Here is a 12300-nt window from a genome sequence, read left to right on the forward strand (position 1 = left end):
GAGATGATTCCTAAAAACATACCCCTCTCAAGTGTCTAAAGTCGCGAGAAAGAGTTGTCTCTATGGCATCCTCACTGGCAGCGACGCTTCTGAACACCAGCTGCTGCAAACGGCAGGCAGGCGGCGCGCTCCTGCGTTCGAATCATGCTTGCCTCTGCCCAGCCGCTGTGAGAACAGGATGTTGGGCTAGATAGACAATCCTGCAGGGCTTTTCTTGGGTCCTGCATTGCCGGGGGTTGGACTAGATGGCCCTTAGGGGGCTCCCATCTCTGCAATCGTATGATTGATAATAATAATAATAATAATAATAATAATAATAATAATAATAATAATAATTTTTTTTATTTATATCCCGCCCTCCCCAGCTGAAGCCGGGCTCAGGGCGCCTAACAACAATAAAATAATACAACATTCTAAAATCATTTCATTATAAAATTAATTCAAATCAAATTGATGGCAACCACTGGGCTAGAGTTCTGTGAAGATTGCCAAAGGAGGGGGTCAGGCTGTGCCCTGGCCAAAGGCTTGGTGGAACAGCTCTATCTTGCAGGCCCTGCGGAAAGATGTCAAGTCCCACAGGGCCCTGGTCTCTTGTGACAGAGCGTTCCACCAGATTGGAGCCACAGCCGAAAAGGCCCTGTCTCTGGTTGAGGCCAGCCTAACCTCTCTGTGGCCTGGGACCTTCAGGATGTTTTTGTTTGAAGACCGTAAGTTCCTCCGTGGGGCATACCAGGAGAGGCAGTCCCATAGGCCGTATAGGGCTTTAAAGGTTAAAACCAGCACCTTAAACCTGACCCTGTACTCCACCGGGAGCCAGTACAGCTGGTATAGCACCGGGTGAATGTGATCTCGCAGCGAGGACCCCGTAAGGAGTCTCGCTGCAGCATTCTGCACCCGCTGGAGTTTCTGGGTCAGTCTCAAGGGCAGCCCCACGTAGAGCGAGTTACAATAATCCAGTCTGGAGGTGACCGTCGCGTGGATCACAGTGGCTAGGTCAGGGCGAGAGAGGTTCTGTTCTGCGTTGCCTTCCTGCCATTTCTGGTGTTCACAGGGACACACCTCCGCTCAGACTTTGGCCCCGGATTTTACGACAGGCCATCAAAGGCGGGCAATCTTCGGGTGGTCGCCCCGTGACAAAGAGGGAACTTCCGCAACGTTGACATGCCTTGAAAGAGGCGGCAAGGAGGGGTCAGGTTGTTTGATTGCGTTTTATAATATTTGTGCTAACCCCATAGGAAATTAGCCACTTTAGCGGGAAAAGTCTGACGCTTGTGTATATCCTCTGTTGCTCAGAATGCAGCCGCTTCTGGGGAAGAACCCACAAGGAGCAAAACAGCCGCATAGGGACGCTGCTCTGTGCTGGCGGTGACTTCACAGGGCTCCTGTATTGAAAAGGCATGAGCCCCCAAGTATACTCCGAGCCCCCAGATGGGGGCTGGGGCTGGGCGATCGCGCTGGCGTGTTTCATGCAGTCCGTCCTGGTCTTTGGGGTCACTCGCCTTTTAGGCATCTTCTTTGTGGAGTTCATGGCCTATTTCGACGAGCCGTCGAGTGCCACGTCCTGGATTTCGTCCGTCGCCTTGGCCACGATGATGGTCACCAGTGAGTACCCGACTCCGATCCGTTTCCAGGGGGGTTAAGATAAGATAAAACTTCATTCACATTAGCCAATGGCCATAGCGACAGTAAAACATTACAGTACAGTGGTACCTCGGGTTACATACGCTTCAGGTTACAGACTCCGCTAACCCAGAAATATTACCTCGGGTTAAGAACTTTGCTTCAGGATGAGAACAGAAATCGTGCTCCGGTGGTGCAGTGGCAGCAGGAGGCCCCATTAGCTAAAGTGGTGCTTCAGGTTAAGAACTGCTGTTGCTGTTTAGTCGTTTAGTCATGTCCGACTCTTTGTGACCCCCTGGACCAGAGCACGCCAGGCACTCGTCTTCCACTGCCTCCCGCAGTTTGGTCAAACTCATGCTGGTAGCTTCGAGAACACTGTCCAACCATCTCGTCCTCCGTCGTCCCCTTCTCCTTGTGCCCTCCATCTTTCCCAACATCAGGGTCTTTTCCAGGGAGTCTTCTCTTCTCATGAGGTGGCCAAAGTCTTGGAGCCTCAGCTTCAGGATCTGTCTTTCCAGTGAGCACTCAGGGCTGATTTCCTTAAGAATGGAGAGGTTTGATCTTCTTGCAGTCCATGGGACTCTCAAGAGTCTCCTCCAGCACCAGAATTCAAAAGCATCCATTCTTCGGCGATCAGCCTTCTTTATGGTCCAGCTTTCACTTCCATACATCACTACTGGGAAAACCATAGCTTTAACCATAGGTTAAGAACATTCAGGTTAAGAACGGACCTCTGGAACGAATTAAGTACTTAACCCAAGGTACCACGCAGAAAAGGAAATTTGATATAAGAGCACAATTTAAAGTCCTGAATCAGCAGCCCTTATTCTGATTGCCCCTGCTATGAACCTAGCAACCTTTGCCGTTATCTGCTCATTTTGATCTGATGGAAGGAAGGACATTGTGGCAGCGGTTGAGCGCCCTGGGATGGTTAGTACGAGTGGGGTGGTGATCTCGTTCCTCGGGGTTTTTTTTAAAGGGAGTGCAAGACAGGAGGACGTGGGACGCTGTTTCGGTGCTACCATCTCCACAGGGGCAAAGGCGTTTCTCAGGCAGGATCTTTTGGAATCGACCCTCAAGTACCACAGATGGCAAAACATCCGGTCTTGCAAGTGTAAAAGCACGTCTGTATTTTGGGATAATAAGTTTGTGCAGATACGGGGCCAGAGAATCGAAATGGAGAGGTGGGAAATGAACATAGCGAGGGCAGACTTTCCCTAAAGTAGCCAGGTTGTTCTGATGCTCGATATCTTTTAGACATTGACCATTTAGACTGTTTGCTTTAGTAGGGCCCACAGTGAGTAGGTGTTGTGGGGATAGGACACAAGAGTGAAGTTTTTGATAGATGGTTTTAAGCCAGGCACTTTTGAAGTACTAGGGATAGTAAACCAGGGATGTTTCCAGGATCCAAGAGCCAATAGCCTGATTTCCAAATGCAGTTGTAAACCTAGCCTTGCTCACTCATTTAAGCGGGTCAAATCCTGATACGATAGCCTGCTTAATTTCCCACCTGTCTTTTAGCAGCTGCTAGGTCCTAGACTTTGTCAAACTCTGTAAAAAGTCTGAGAGCAAGCTAGTCACTGCTCAGGGACAAATTCAGCATCCTTTTCTGGAAGCAAAGAAATCAGTGCAAAAAAGAAAAAGGCGCTATTTGTTTTTAAAACAACAGTGGACAAGCAAAGTCGTTTTACGCAATTCACTCTTATTCTTCAAATTACTCCTTCACTGCTGTAGTTTCATTTCTTCCTCCAAGAATTTTTGGAAAACAAAACACACAATTTTAATAAAATGGGTCGAAGCAGAGAGCTCTGAATAAATGCTCATTTGCTTCGTGTGCAACTTGACTCGGTTTCTGCAAAAGCAATAGCAAAAAAACTTCGTCTAGGCAACTGCCGGTAAAATAACCCTTTTTACACTTCTGTTAATGGCAGCTAGAATTTGCTTGTTCGTCCACAGTCCAACTGCACTCCTCTTTTCCCCACACCCCTTTTACTTATTTTCTTGGGTTGAATTGCTACTGAACGCAATGGCTGGGAGACAGCAGCTTCTGAGTACAGTGGTACCTCGGGTTACATATGCTTCAGGTTACAGATTCCGCTAACCCAGAAATAGTGCTTCAGGTTAAGAACTTTGCTTCAGGATGAGAACAGAAATTGGGCTCCGGCGGCAGCAGGAAGCCCCCAATTAGCTAAAGTGGTGCTTCAGGTTAAGAACAGCTTCAGGTTAAGAACGGACCTCCGGAACGAATTAAGTACTTAACCCGAGGTACTACTGTACCAGTTTGCTGGAAGCTGCAGGTCGAGTAGAGCAGGACTCTTGCGTTCTTCATGGGACACGATCCAGCAGGCTGTTCTTGTGGCGTGTTGCAGATTCTTTGCACGGCGGCGGGTTGGGATAGATGACCCCTAGGGGTCTCTTCCAACTCTCCAGTTCCCTGATCTGTTCTCCTGTGCATTCCAGCAGCTGGTATTCAGACCGCAGGTGCGCAGTGACACACCTCCGCGCAGACTTTGGCCCCGGGGTTTACGACGGGCAACCTTTTGAACGTGGGTCACATCAAGTGCAAGCGATGTTCAGGGGGTCAGCAGTGGCAGAGAGAGCACTTTCTCGACGCTGACGTGGTTTGGAAGAGGAGGAGAGGGCGACCTGGTGGTTTAACTCTCTTTGAAAAAAGAAAAGAAAAAGAAAGCTTTCTGCTCATCCTATAGGAAAGTCGCCACTTCGGGGGGGTGGAGGGAGAAGTCGCCTATATATGCTCCATTACTCAGAATGCAGCCGCTTCTGGGGCAGAGTCCACAAAGCGCAAAACAGCCGCATAGGGAAGCTGCTCTGTGCTGGCGGTGAATTGATGGGGCTCCTCTACTGAAACAACATGAGCCCACGGGTATATTCTGAGCCCCCAGATGGGGGCTGGGGCTGGGCGATCACGCTGGCGTGTTTCATGCAGTCCGCCCTGGTCTTTGGGGTCACGCGGCCTTTCGGCATCTTCTTTGTGGAGTTCATGGCCTATTTCGACGAGCCGTCGAGTGCCACGTCTTGGATTTCATCCATCACCGTGGCCACGTCGAAATTCACCAGTGAGTACCCGTTTCCGATGACCGAGTGACTGGTTTCTAAACGCAATTGTGAGCTTAGTCGGTTTCTGCACGTGCTATAGAGGGACGTGGGATGCGGGTGGTGCTGTGGGTTAAACCACAGAGCCTAGGGCTTGCCGATCAGAAGGTCGGCGGTTCGAATCCCCATGACGGGGTGAGCTCCCAGTGCTCGGTCCCTGCTCCTGCCAACCTAGCAGTTCAAAAACACATCAAAGTGCAAGTAGATAAATAGGTACCGCTCCGGCGGGAAGGTAAACGGCGTTTCCATGCGCTGCTCTGGTTCAGAACACCAGCTCCCTCGGCCAGTAAAGCGAGATGAGCGCCGCAACCCCAGAGTCGGCCACGACTGGACCTAATGGTCAGGGGTCCCTTTACCTTTACCTTTACAGAGGGAAGTGGTGGTAACGATGATTGTTATTTATTAAATTTGTATACCCGCAGGTCTCAGGGTGGTTTACAACGTAAAATCACAATATAAAAACTGAGGGGCAGGTGGGGCTCAGCCACCTGGGAAGGGAGCCCACCCTAGAGAAGGAAAACTCTGGTCCTCAACCTCCGCTGCCTTGTCAGAAATCTTCAGGAGACTAAAAGGCTCAGGAATAAACCCTACACAAATCTGGAGCGGAGTCCCTAAGGCGGTTGGATGGCGCCTTGTACGCCTCCTTCTCGCAACTCCCGCAGCCACTAAAATACAGTAGTACCTCGGTTTTGCAAACATCTCCGCTGACAAACGTTTCGGACTGCCGACTGCCGTAAAACCAGAAGTAACTGCTTCAGTTTTCGAATGTGCCTTGGAAGTCAAACGGCTTCCGCTGAGTGCATACGTTATTTTTCTCAATTGAATTGGCAGACCGCCTATTGCACCTCAGTTTTCGAACGTTTCGGAACTCGAACGTTCTTCCGGAACAGAATACGTTTGAAAACCGAGGTACCACTGTATTTGAGGGGGTCTGCCCCACCCCCAGTTGATGGACACTGCCTTTCAAATGGTGTTCATGAGTCTTGTGATTGATTGTGCAAGGCAGGCCTTACCTGGGCCCCCCAATAATATTTTATCCAAGTGGGCACCCTTGAATAGGGAAATAGTATTAACTGTTATTTTCATTCCTGTCCGCACCTTTTACCTAGACTGGGACTTGAGGCAGCTTACTCAGATTAAAGCAAAAGAGATAAAATGCAGAAGACTCAAAGTCATTAGCAGAGCCCAAGCAATATAAAGACAGGTGAATACAGAGAGCAAAGAAAAAGAAAAAAGAATGGCATTATTTAAAAGCCCTTACTTTAAGGAAACAGTCCGTTCCCCAAAGGCCAGTAGCTATAAAAGCATCTTCACCTGTTTGGCAGAAGGATAGGACGTGGGGAGCTGGTCTGGCTTCTCTAAGCAGGGAGTTCCTAAGGTGCCTGGGAGGAGCCACCACCAAAAAGGCCCTGTCCCGGTCCCCACCGTGCAAGCCTGGGAGGGTGGCAGGACTGAGAGAAGCACCTCCCCCAGAGATCTCAGATAGGGGAGAATGAGATCCTTCGGGTAGCCTCAGCCTCCGCCGTGAGGGTCCAGATCAGCCCCTCTGTTTATCTTCTATATTTTCAGGTCCGTTGGCAGGGGCACTGGCCACTCAGTACGGAGAGCGTCCCGTCGCCATGGCAGGGGGGCTCCTTTCGGGCCTCGGCTATTTCCTCGCCTCCTTCGCCACCAACCTGGCACAGCTCTATATATTTATTGGCGTGTTCACAGGTAAGGAATGTCTGGAGTCAAGCCAGAGTCTCTTTCTTACCGGGAGGGGGCTCTTACACCTTCCTCCGCAGTAAAGACCCCCAGCCACAGGCCAGAAAGGTTCATTATTTGAATTTGCTTGCCACATTATACACACACACAGAGAGAACTACATGCCCTAGGTTCTCCCTTGCTCCCTCTAAATCCCTATAAATCAATATTGTCATTGATATAAAATGTCTTTTACAAATGGATAACACGCATGCATGTTATCCCAGAATTGGGTGGGACCCCCAAAAGCTCATCTACTCCAACCCCCAGCAATGCAAGAATCTTTTGCCAGTGTGGGACTTGAACCCAGAACTCTGAGATTCAGAGTCTCGTGCTCCGCCAACAGAGCTATCCCAGCTTACAGAGCTATTTTTACATAATTTCATATCTGTAAGCATTATGATATACTGTCGTACCTTGGTTCTTTAACTTTATTATTATTATTATTATTATTATTATTATTATTATTAATTATTATTATTTATACCCCGCCCATCTGGCTGGGCTTCCCCAGCCACTCTGGGCGGCTTCCAACCAAATATTAAAATACAGTAGTACATCAAACATTAAAAGCTTCCCTAAACAGGGCTGCCTTCAGATATCTTCTAAAAATCTGGTAGTTGTTGTTCTCTTTGACATCTGCTGGGAGGGCGTTCCACAGGGCAGGCACCACCACCAAGAAGGCCCTCTGCCTGGTTCCCTGTAATTTGGCTTCTCGCAGGGAGGAAACCGCCAGAAGGCCCTCGGCGCTGGACCTCAGTGTCCAGGCAGAACGATGGGGGTGGAGACGCTCCTTCAGGTCTACTGGGCCCTTGAGGCCGTTTAGGGCTTTCAAGGTCAGCACCAACACTTTGAATTGTGCTCGGAAACGTACACCGGACGTTCGGCTTCCGAAAAACATTCAGAAACCGGGACGACCGCTTCCGGTTTCTGGTTGTCCGGGAGGCGAAACGTTTGCGTTGAAAGGCGCTTGGCTCCTTTCGCTGCGCTGACGCCCTGTTTCCCTGTCTTCCCCACTCAGGAATTGGAGGCACCTTTGCCCTCTGGCCCTCATTGGCCTTGCTGTCGCGCTACTTCGAGCGCCGGCGCCCCCTGGCCACCTCCCTGGCCCTCTCGGGCGCCGGCGTGGCCTCCCTGGCCCTCTCGCCCCTCTTCCAGTTCCTGGTGGACCTCTACGGCTGGCGCGGGGCTCTCCTGCTGGTATCCGGGATGGTCTTCCACCTGTTGCCGTGTGGAGCCCTGCTTCGCCCCCTCGTCTTGCCCGAGGACGATGCCCTGGCAGCGCCCCCGGAGCAGGCGGTGAGCTGGCGCCACCGACTCTCGTCTCTCTTCGGACTCTCTCTGCTCCGCCACCGAGGCTTCATGACCTACACCTGCTGCGGGGTGCTGAACGCGGCCGGGTTCTTCGTGCCCCTAGTCCACCTCGTGCCCCACGCCCGGGAGCTGGACTTCGACGAGTACCAGGCGGCTTTCCTCGCCTCCGCCGTGGGTGTGGCCGACATCGGGGGCCGCGTCGCCTGCACGTGGCTGGTCACCTGCGGCCCTCTCCGCCTCTGCCACCACCTCACCCTGTGGAGCTTCCTGACAGGGGTTTCTGTCCTGGCCGTGCCCCTGGGTCGCAGCTATGGGGCTGTGCTCGCCATCAGCGCCTGCTATGGGTTCCTGGCCGGCGCCGTTCTCCCGCTCAGGGTCTCCACCCTGGTGGAAATCGTGGGTCCTGCACGGATTATGGGGGCCATCGGACTCATCAACCTGATGGAAAGCATCGGGGCACTGTCGGGGCCCCCCCTGTCAGGTAAGGAAGACGCGGTCCAGGCCGGAGCCTGGTGGTCGGCTGGTCAGTCTCCAAGCATTCTGATTTTCCAGGGACAGTCCCGGATTGACAGAAGCTGTCCCGGTTTCATCATCATCATCCTAATTTTTAATTTGTATCCCGCCTTTCTATCTTACAATACTCAAGGCGGTTTACAGGCTGAAGAAATAAAAAATGTACTTCTTATAACAATCTAATGCAATACAAAAATGTGATAATAAAACATAACTTTAAAATAGGCAGCCTACATCAAAATGGGGACGCGGGTGGCGCTGCGGGTTAAACCACAGAGCCTAGGACTTGCCGATCAGAAGGTTGGCGGTTCAAATCCCCGCGACGGGGTGAGCTCCCGTTGCTCAGTCCCTGCTCCTGCCAACCTAGCAGTTCGAAAGCACATCAAAGTGCAAGTAGATCAATAGGTACCACTCTGGCGGGAAGGTAAATGGCGTTTCCGTGCGCTGCTCTGGTTCTCCAGAAGCGGCTTAGTCATGCTGGCCACATGACCCGGAAGCTGTACGCCGGCTCCCTCGGCCCGTAAAGTGAGATGAGCACCGCAACCCCAGAGTCGGTCACGACTGGACCTAATGGTCAGGGGTCCCTTTACCTTTACCTACATCAAAATAGCAACATTCAACCATCAGTTAGAATAGTATAACACAATAATAATATATTATTATGTTATACTATTGATAAAAGTTAAACAGAAACCCACTCAACAGTTACAATAATAGCTAAACTATAATCGATAAAACAACGGCAAGCCACAGTACATAAAACAATACAATACACATTGAGAAGCAGAGGGCAGAGCAAGGAAGGTGGAAGGAGTTTCTGATTTGATCCTTGAATGTCTCGCTTTTCCTTAGTTGCATCACGTCCCTGTTTTCATTGGAGAAATGTTGGAGGGCAGTGCTTTTTTTCTTTAAAAAATGTTTAGGGGTACTCTCATTTTCCTACATACCATATTTTTCGGAGTATAACACCATGTTTAAGATGCCCCCTATTTTTGGCGACTGCAAATTAAGAAAATGGGAGATTGCCCCCATGTATAAGACTACCCTCCTTTTTTAACATTAGTAAAAGGTAAAGGGACCCCTGACCATTAGGTCCAGTTGTGGCCGACTCTGGGGTTGCGGCGCTCATCTCGCTCTATAGGACGAGGGAGCCGGCGTACAGCTTCCGGGTCATGTGGCCAGCATGACTAAGCCGCTTCTGGCAAACCAGAGCAGCGCACGGAAACGCCGTTGACCTTCCCGCCAGAGCGGTACCTATTGATCTACTTGCACTTTGACGTGCTTTCGAACTGCTAGGTTGGCAGGAGCAGGGACAGAGCAACGGGAGCTCACCCGTCGCGGGGATTCGAACCGCCAACCTTCTGATCGGCAAGTCCTAGGCTCTGTGGTTTAACCCACAGAGCCACCCGCGTCCCGTTTTAACATTATTTTTTAGTAAAAAAAAACCACCTAGTCTTATACACTGAAAAGTGTGGTATATTAAAATACTGCCCCTCAATGAGGCCAAACTTAGATTCACAAAATGTTTAGGGGTATGCGTACTAATGCGCCCCCCCCCCCAGAAAAAAGCACTGTTGGAGGGTATGGTAGACGTTCCTATTTTCATAGGAGGGTATGGAATTATGCAATCGCACAGCCAAGGAGGTAAGTAACTATAGAACCTTCAGAAGACATCTGGAGGCAGCCCTGGATAGGGAAGTTTTTTTAATGTTTAAAGTTTTATTATGTTTTTATACATGTTGGAAGGCACCTAGAGTGGCTGGCATGTTGTTGTTGTTAAGGACATCCCTATTTTCACCAGGAAAATGTTGGCGGGTACAACCTGCAGCCATCTCTCCTACCCAAGGCTGGATTAAGACCTTTAAGAGGTGCTAAGCACTTAAAAGATTTTGATACACCCCCCCCAATATATCTATTTCAAACTATAAACCACAAAAAACTGTAAAATAAAATGTTACTTTTCAAAATGAAACGAAACCTGCAGTAAGATGGAAAATAATGTTTATTTTTGTATAGTTCCACTTCATTCATATTTGAAACATTTCTTCCAACTTTTTATGATTGCAAAGCCTTTGATCGGATCCTCAGAACTAATCTTAATGTTTCCCCTGAGACCACATCCACCTGTCCGTCGGGTGCTGTCACCCCAATAGGCGAGTTATGTAAGCAAATTGAGATGAGGGGTGTTGTAGAGATTTATAAAGCTGTGCTGGGAGTGGGAGACACAGAGAAAGCTGCTTTTTTGCCCTTTAGCATACTGTCAACTCAGCTTTAGTCATTTAAATGAACAACTTAGATTTCACTCTCTCTCTCTCTCAAAAAACATCCCCTCCATTTTTGCCCGAGACTGGCGGGCTTATCCCATAGCTGTTAACGTTTCCCTTTTTTTAAGGGAAATTCCCTTATTCCGAATAGGATTCCTCGCAAGAAAAGGGAAACGTTGACAGCTATGGCTTATCCCCCAGCCTATCTCCTCCATTTAACGCACTAGCCACAAAATTCAGGACAGAACAAATAAAGGACTTATTTGTGCCACGCAGTTACACTGCGGAACTCCCTGCCACAAGAGGCAGTCACGTCCACCAAACTAGATGTCTTTAAAAGAGGATTGGGTGAATTCATGGAGGAGGAGGAGGAGCAGGCTATTGATGGCTTCCACGCTCTCCCTTCACTGTCGGAGGCATCGATCCGGCGGACTTGATCCAGCGGGCTTTTACTATGCTCTTATTATGTACACCCCCAAGATGAATCTTATTCCACTCACAACTTGGACCTTTCCTCTGTTCCAGGTTGGATCCGGGACGTTAGCGGAAGTTACAAGGCCTCCTTCCTGGCAGGGGGCTCCTTCCTCGTCGCTGGAAGCCTGGGACTTTTGCTCCTGCCCGGCTATTTCTCCCTCCATACCCCCAGCCCCCCTACGCAGAACCAGGAAGGGAGCAAGCCGGAAGATCCCTGGAACCCAAGCCAGCAAAACGGAGTTTGTCTAGCCTGACGGAGATCAACCCCAGACTGTTTCGTTTTGGGGAAAGGACCAGTCTCTCCATCGGCCTGGGACATGTCATATTCCTGATATTTGGAGGCAGGAAGGCAGTAGGGTGGAGGGGGAGCACGCTGTTTTTTTACCCTCTGTCTTGGAAGCCCCACACACCCCCAGCTTGGAAGGGACAGGAGCAAAATATACATCAGTTTGGTCCAAATTAGGTACCAGAGTCAACTCTCAATACATCACTTCTGACAAATGAGACATCCTAGCCGCTTAGAGGGCCATGAAAATTTGTGTCCCGGGCTTTTGAGACCCCATGTGCTTATCTGAAACCAAAGCAGCACATTAGTTGTCAGATGTGAAATATATTAGCCTTGCTTTCAGTTCTCCTACTCTGATATATTGGACTACAAAACCCATCAGCCTCTGCCAGCACGATTGTGCACGATTTAGGGCTGAACACCTGAAGCGTGCGAATTTGGGTAGAAAGCTGCTGTTCTCAGGCAGCTATCAAATTCTTTTTTGCGCCTCCCTCAACAATTGCTCGGCGACTTAGAATAGCATTTAATAAGCTTTATCATGTGTGTTTTTAAATCACGGCGCATACGTAACTCATATTTAATAAAAAAGATATATATATATTCTTCTGCAGTGCGGGCATGGTCAATAAAAGCAACCTCTTCGTATGCAAGTTATTGATCCCTTGAACTGAAATTTTAAGGGAGGAAATATTAGGCAGACACAGTCTTGTGAAAATGGCAGGCTTATCCAGCCTTCAAACTCCAGCCTTGATAAAATAATAATAATAATAATCATCTGCATGGGCAAAAGAGATATTCTCAAATCCTCTGAAACCTTTCCAGTTTGTGGATTAGTGTCTGAGAAACAGCATCTCTTCCAGATTTAAGATATGAGACAACTCTGCCAACTTTTTAGCCTCTGCGGTGAAAAACAGGCGCTCACGGCTGAAGTTTGGTTGTCGTGTCAATGCTAGAGGAGGGAAGACTTGTTTC

At 49.4% G+C, this 12300-nt stretch overlaps 1 protein-coding gene across 2 annotated transcripts; it reads left to right on the top strand.

The window, feature by feature from the left end:
• The first annotated feature begins 1137 nt into the window (after positions 1-1137).
• LOC308462272 (monocarboxylate transporter 13-like) lies at positions 1138-12289 on the top strand. 2 transcript variants are annotated; one of them, XM_080979843.1, is made up of 4 exons: positions 1138-1602; positions 6304-6447; positions 7499-8272; positions 11094-12289. In XM_080979843.1, exons 1-4 carry the CDS (start codon positions 1398-1400, stop codon positions 11294-11296), a joined length of 1326 nt encoding a protein of 441 aa, XP_080835969.1. In that variant the 5' UTR covers positions 1138-1397; the 3' UTR covers positions 11297-12289. The 2 variants fall into 2 exon arrangements, with proteins under 2 accessions (XP_080835969.1, XP_080835968.1); XM_080979842.1 differs by lacking the exon at positions 1138-1602 and adding an exon at positions 3893-4697 and having other exon boundaries at positions 11094-12287.
• The last annotated feature ends 11 nt before the right edge of the window (positions 12290-12300 follow it).

The sequence above is a fragment of the Podarcis pityusensis genome (assembly GCF_964106645.2).
Source record: "Podarcis pityusensis genome assembly, chromosome: 13".
Classification (NCBI taxonomy): Eukaryota; Metazoa; Chordata; class Lepidosauria; order Squamata; family Lacertidae; genus Podarcis; species Podarcis pityusensis.

Bases quoted from the DNA above. Each gene is read 5' to 3' on its own strand.
- LOC308462272 (XM_080979843.1), top strand. From the start codon at position 1,398: ATGAGCCCCCAAGTATACTCCGAGCCCCCAGATGGGGGCTGGGGCTGG. The intron at 6,448-7,498 runs GTAAGGAATGTC...TTCCCCACTCAG, and splicing joins ATTTATTGGCGTGTTCACAG to GAATTGGAGGCACCTTTGCC. The intron at 8,273-11,093 runs GTAAGGAAGACG...CCTCTGTTCCAG, and splicing joins GTCGGGGCCCCCCCTGTCAG to GTTGGATCCGGGACGTTAGC.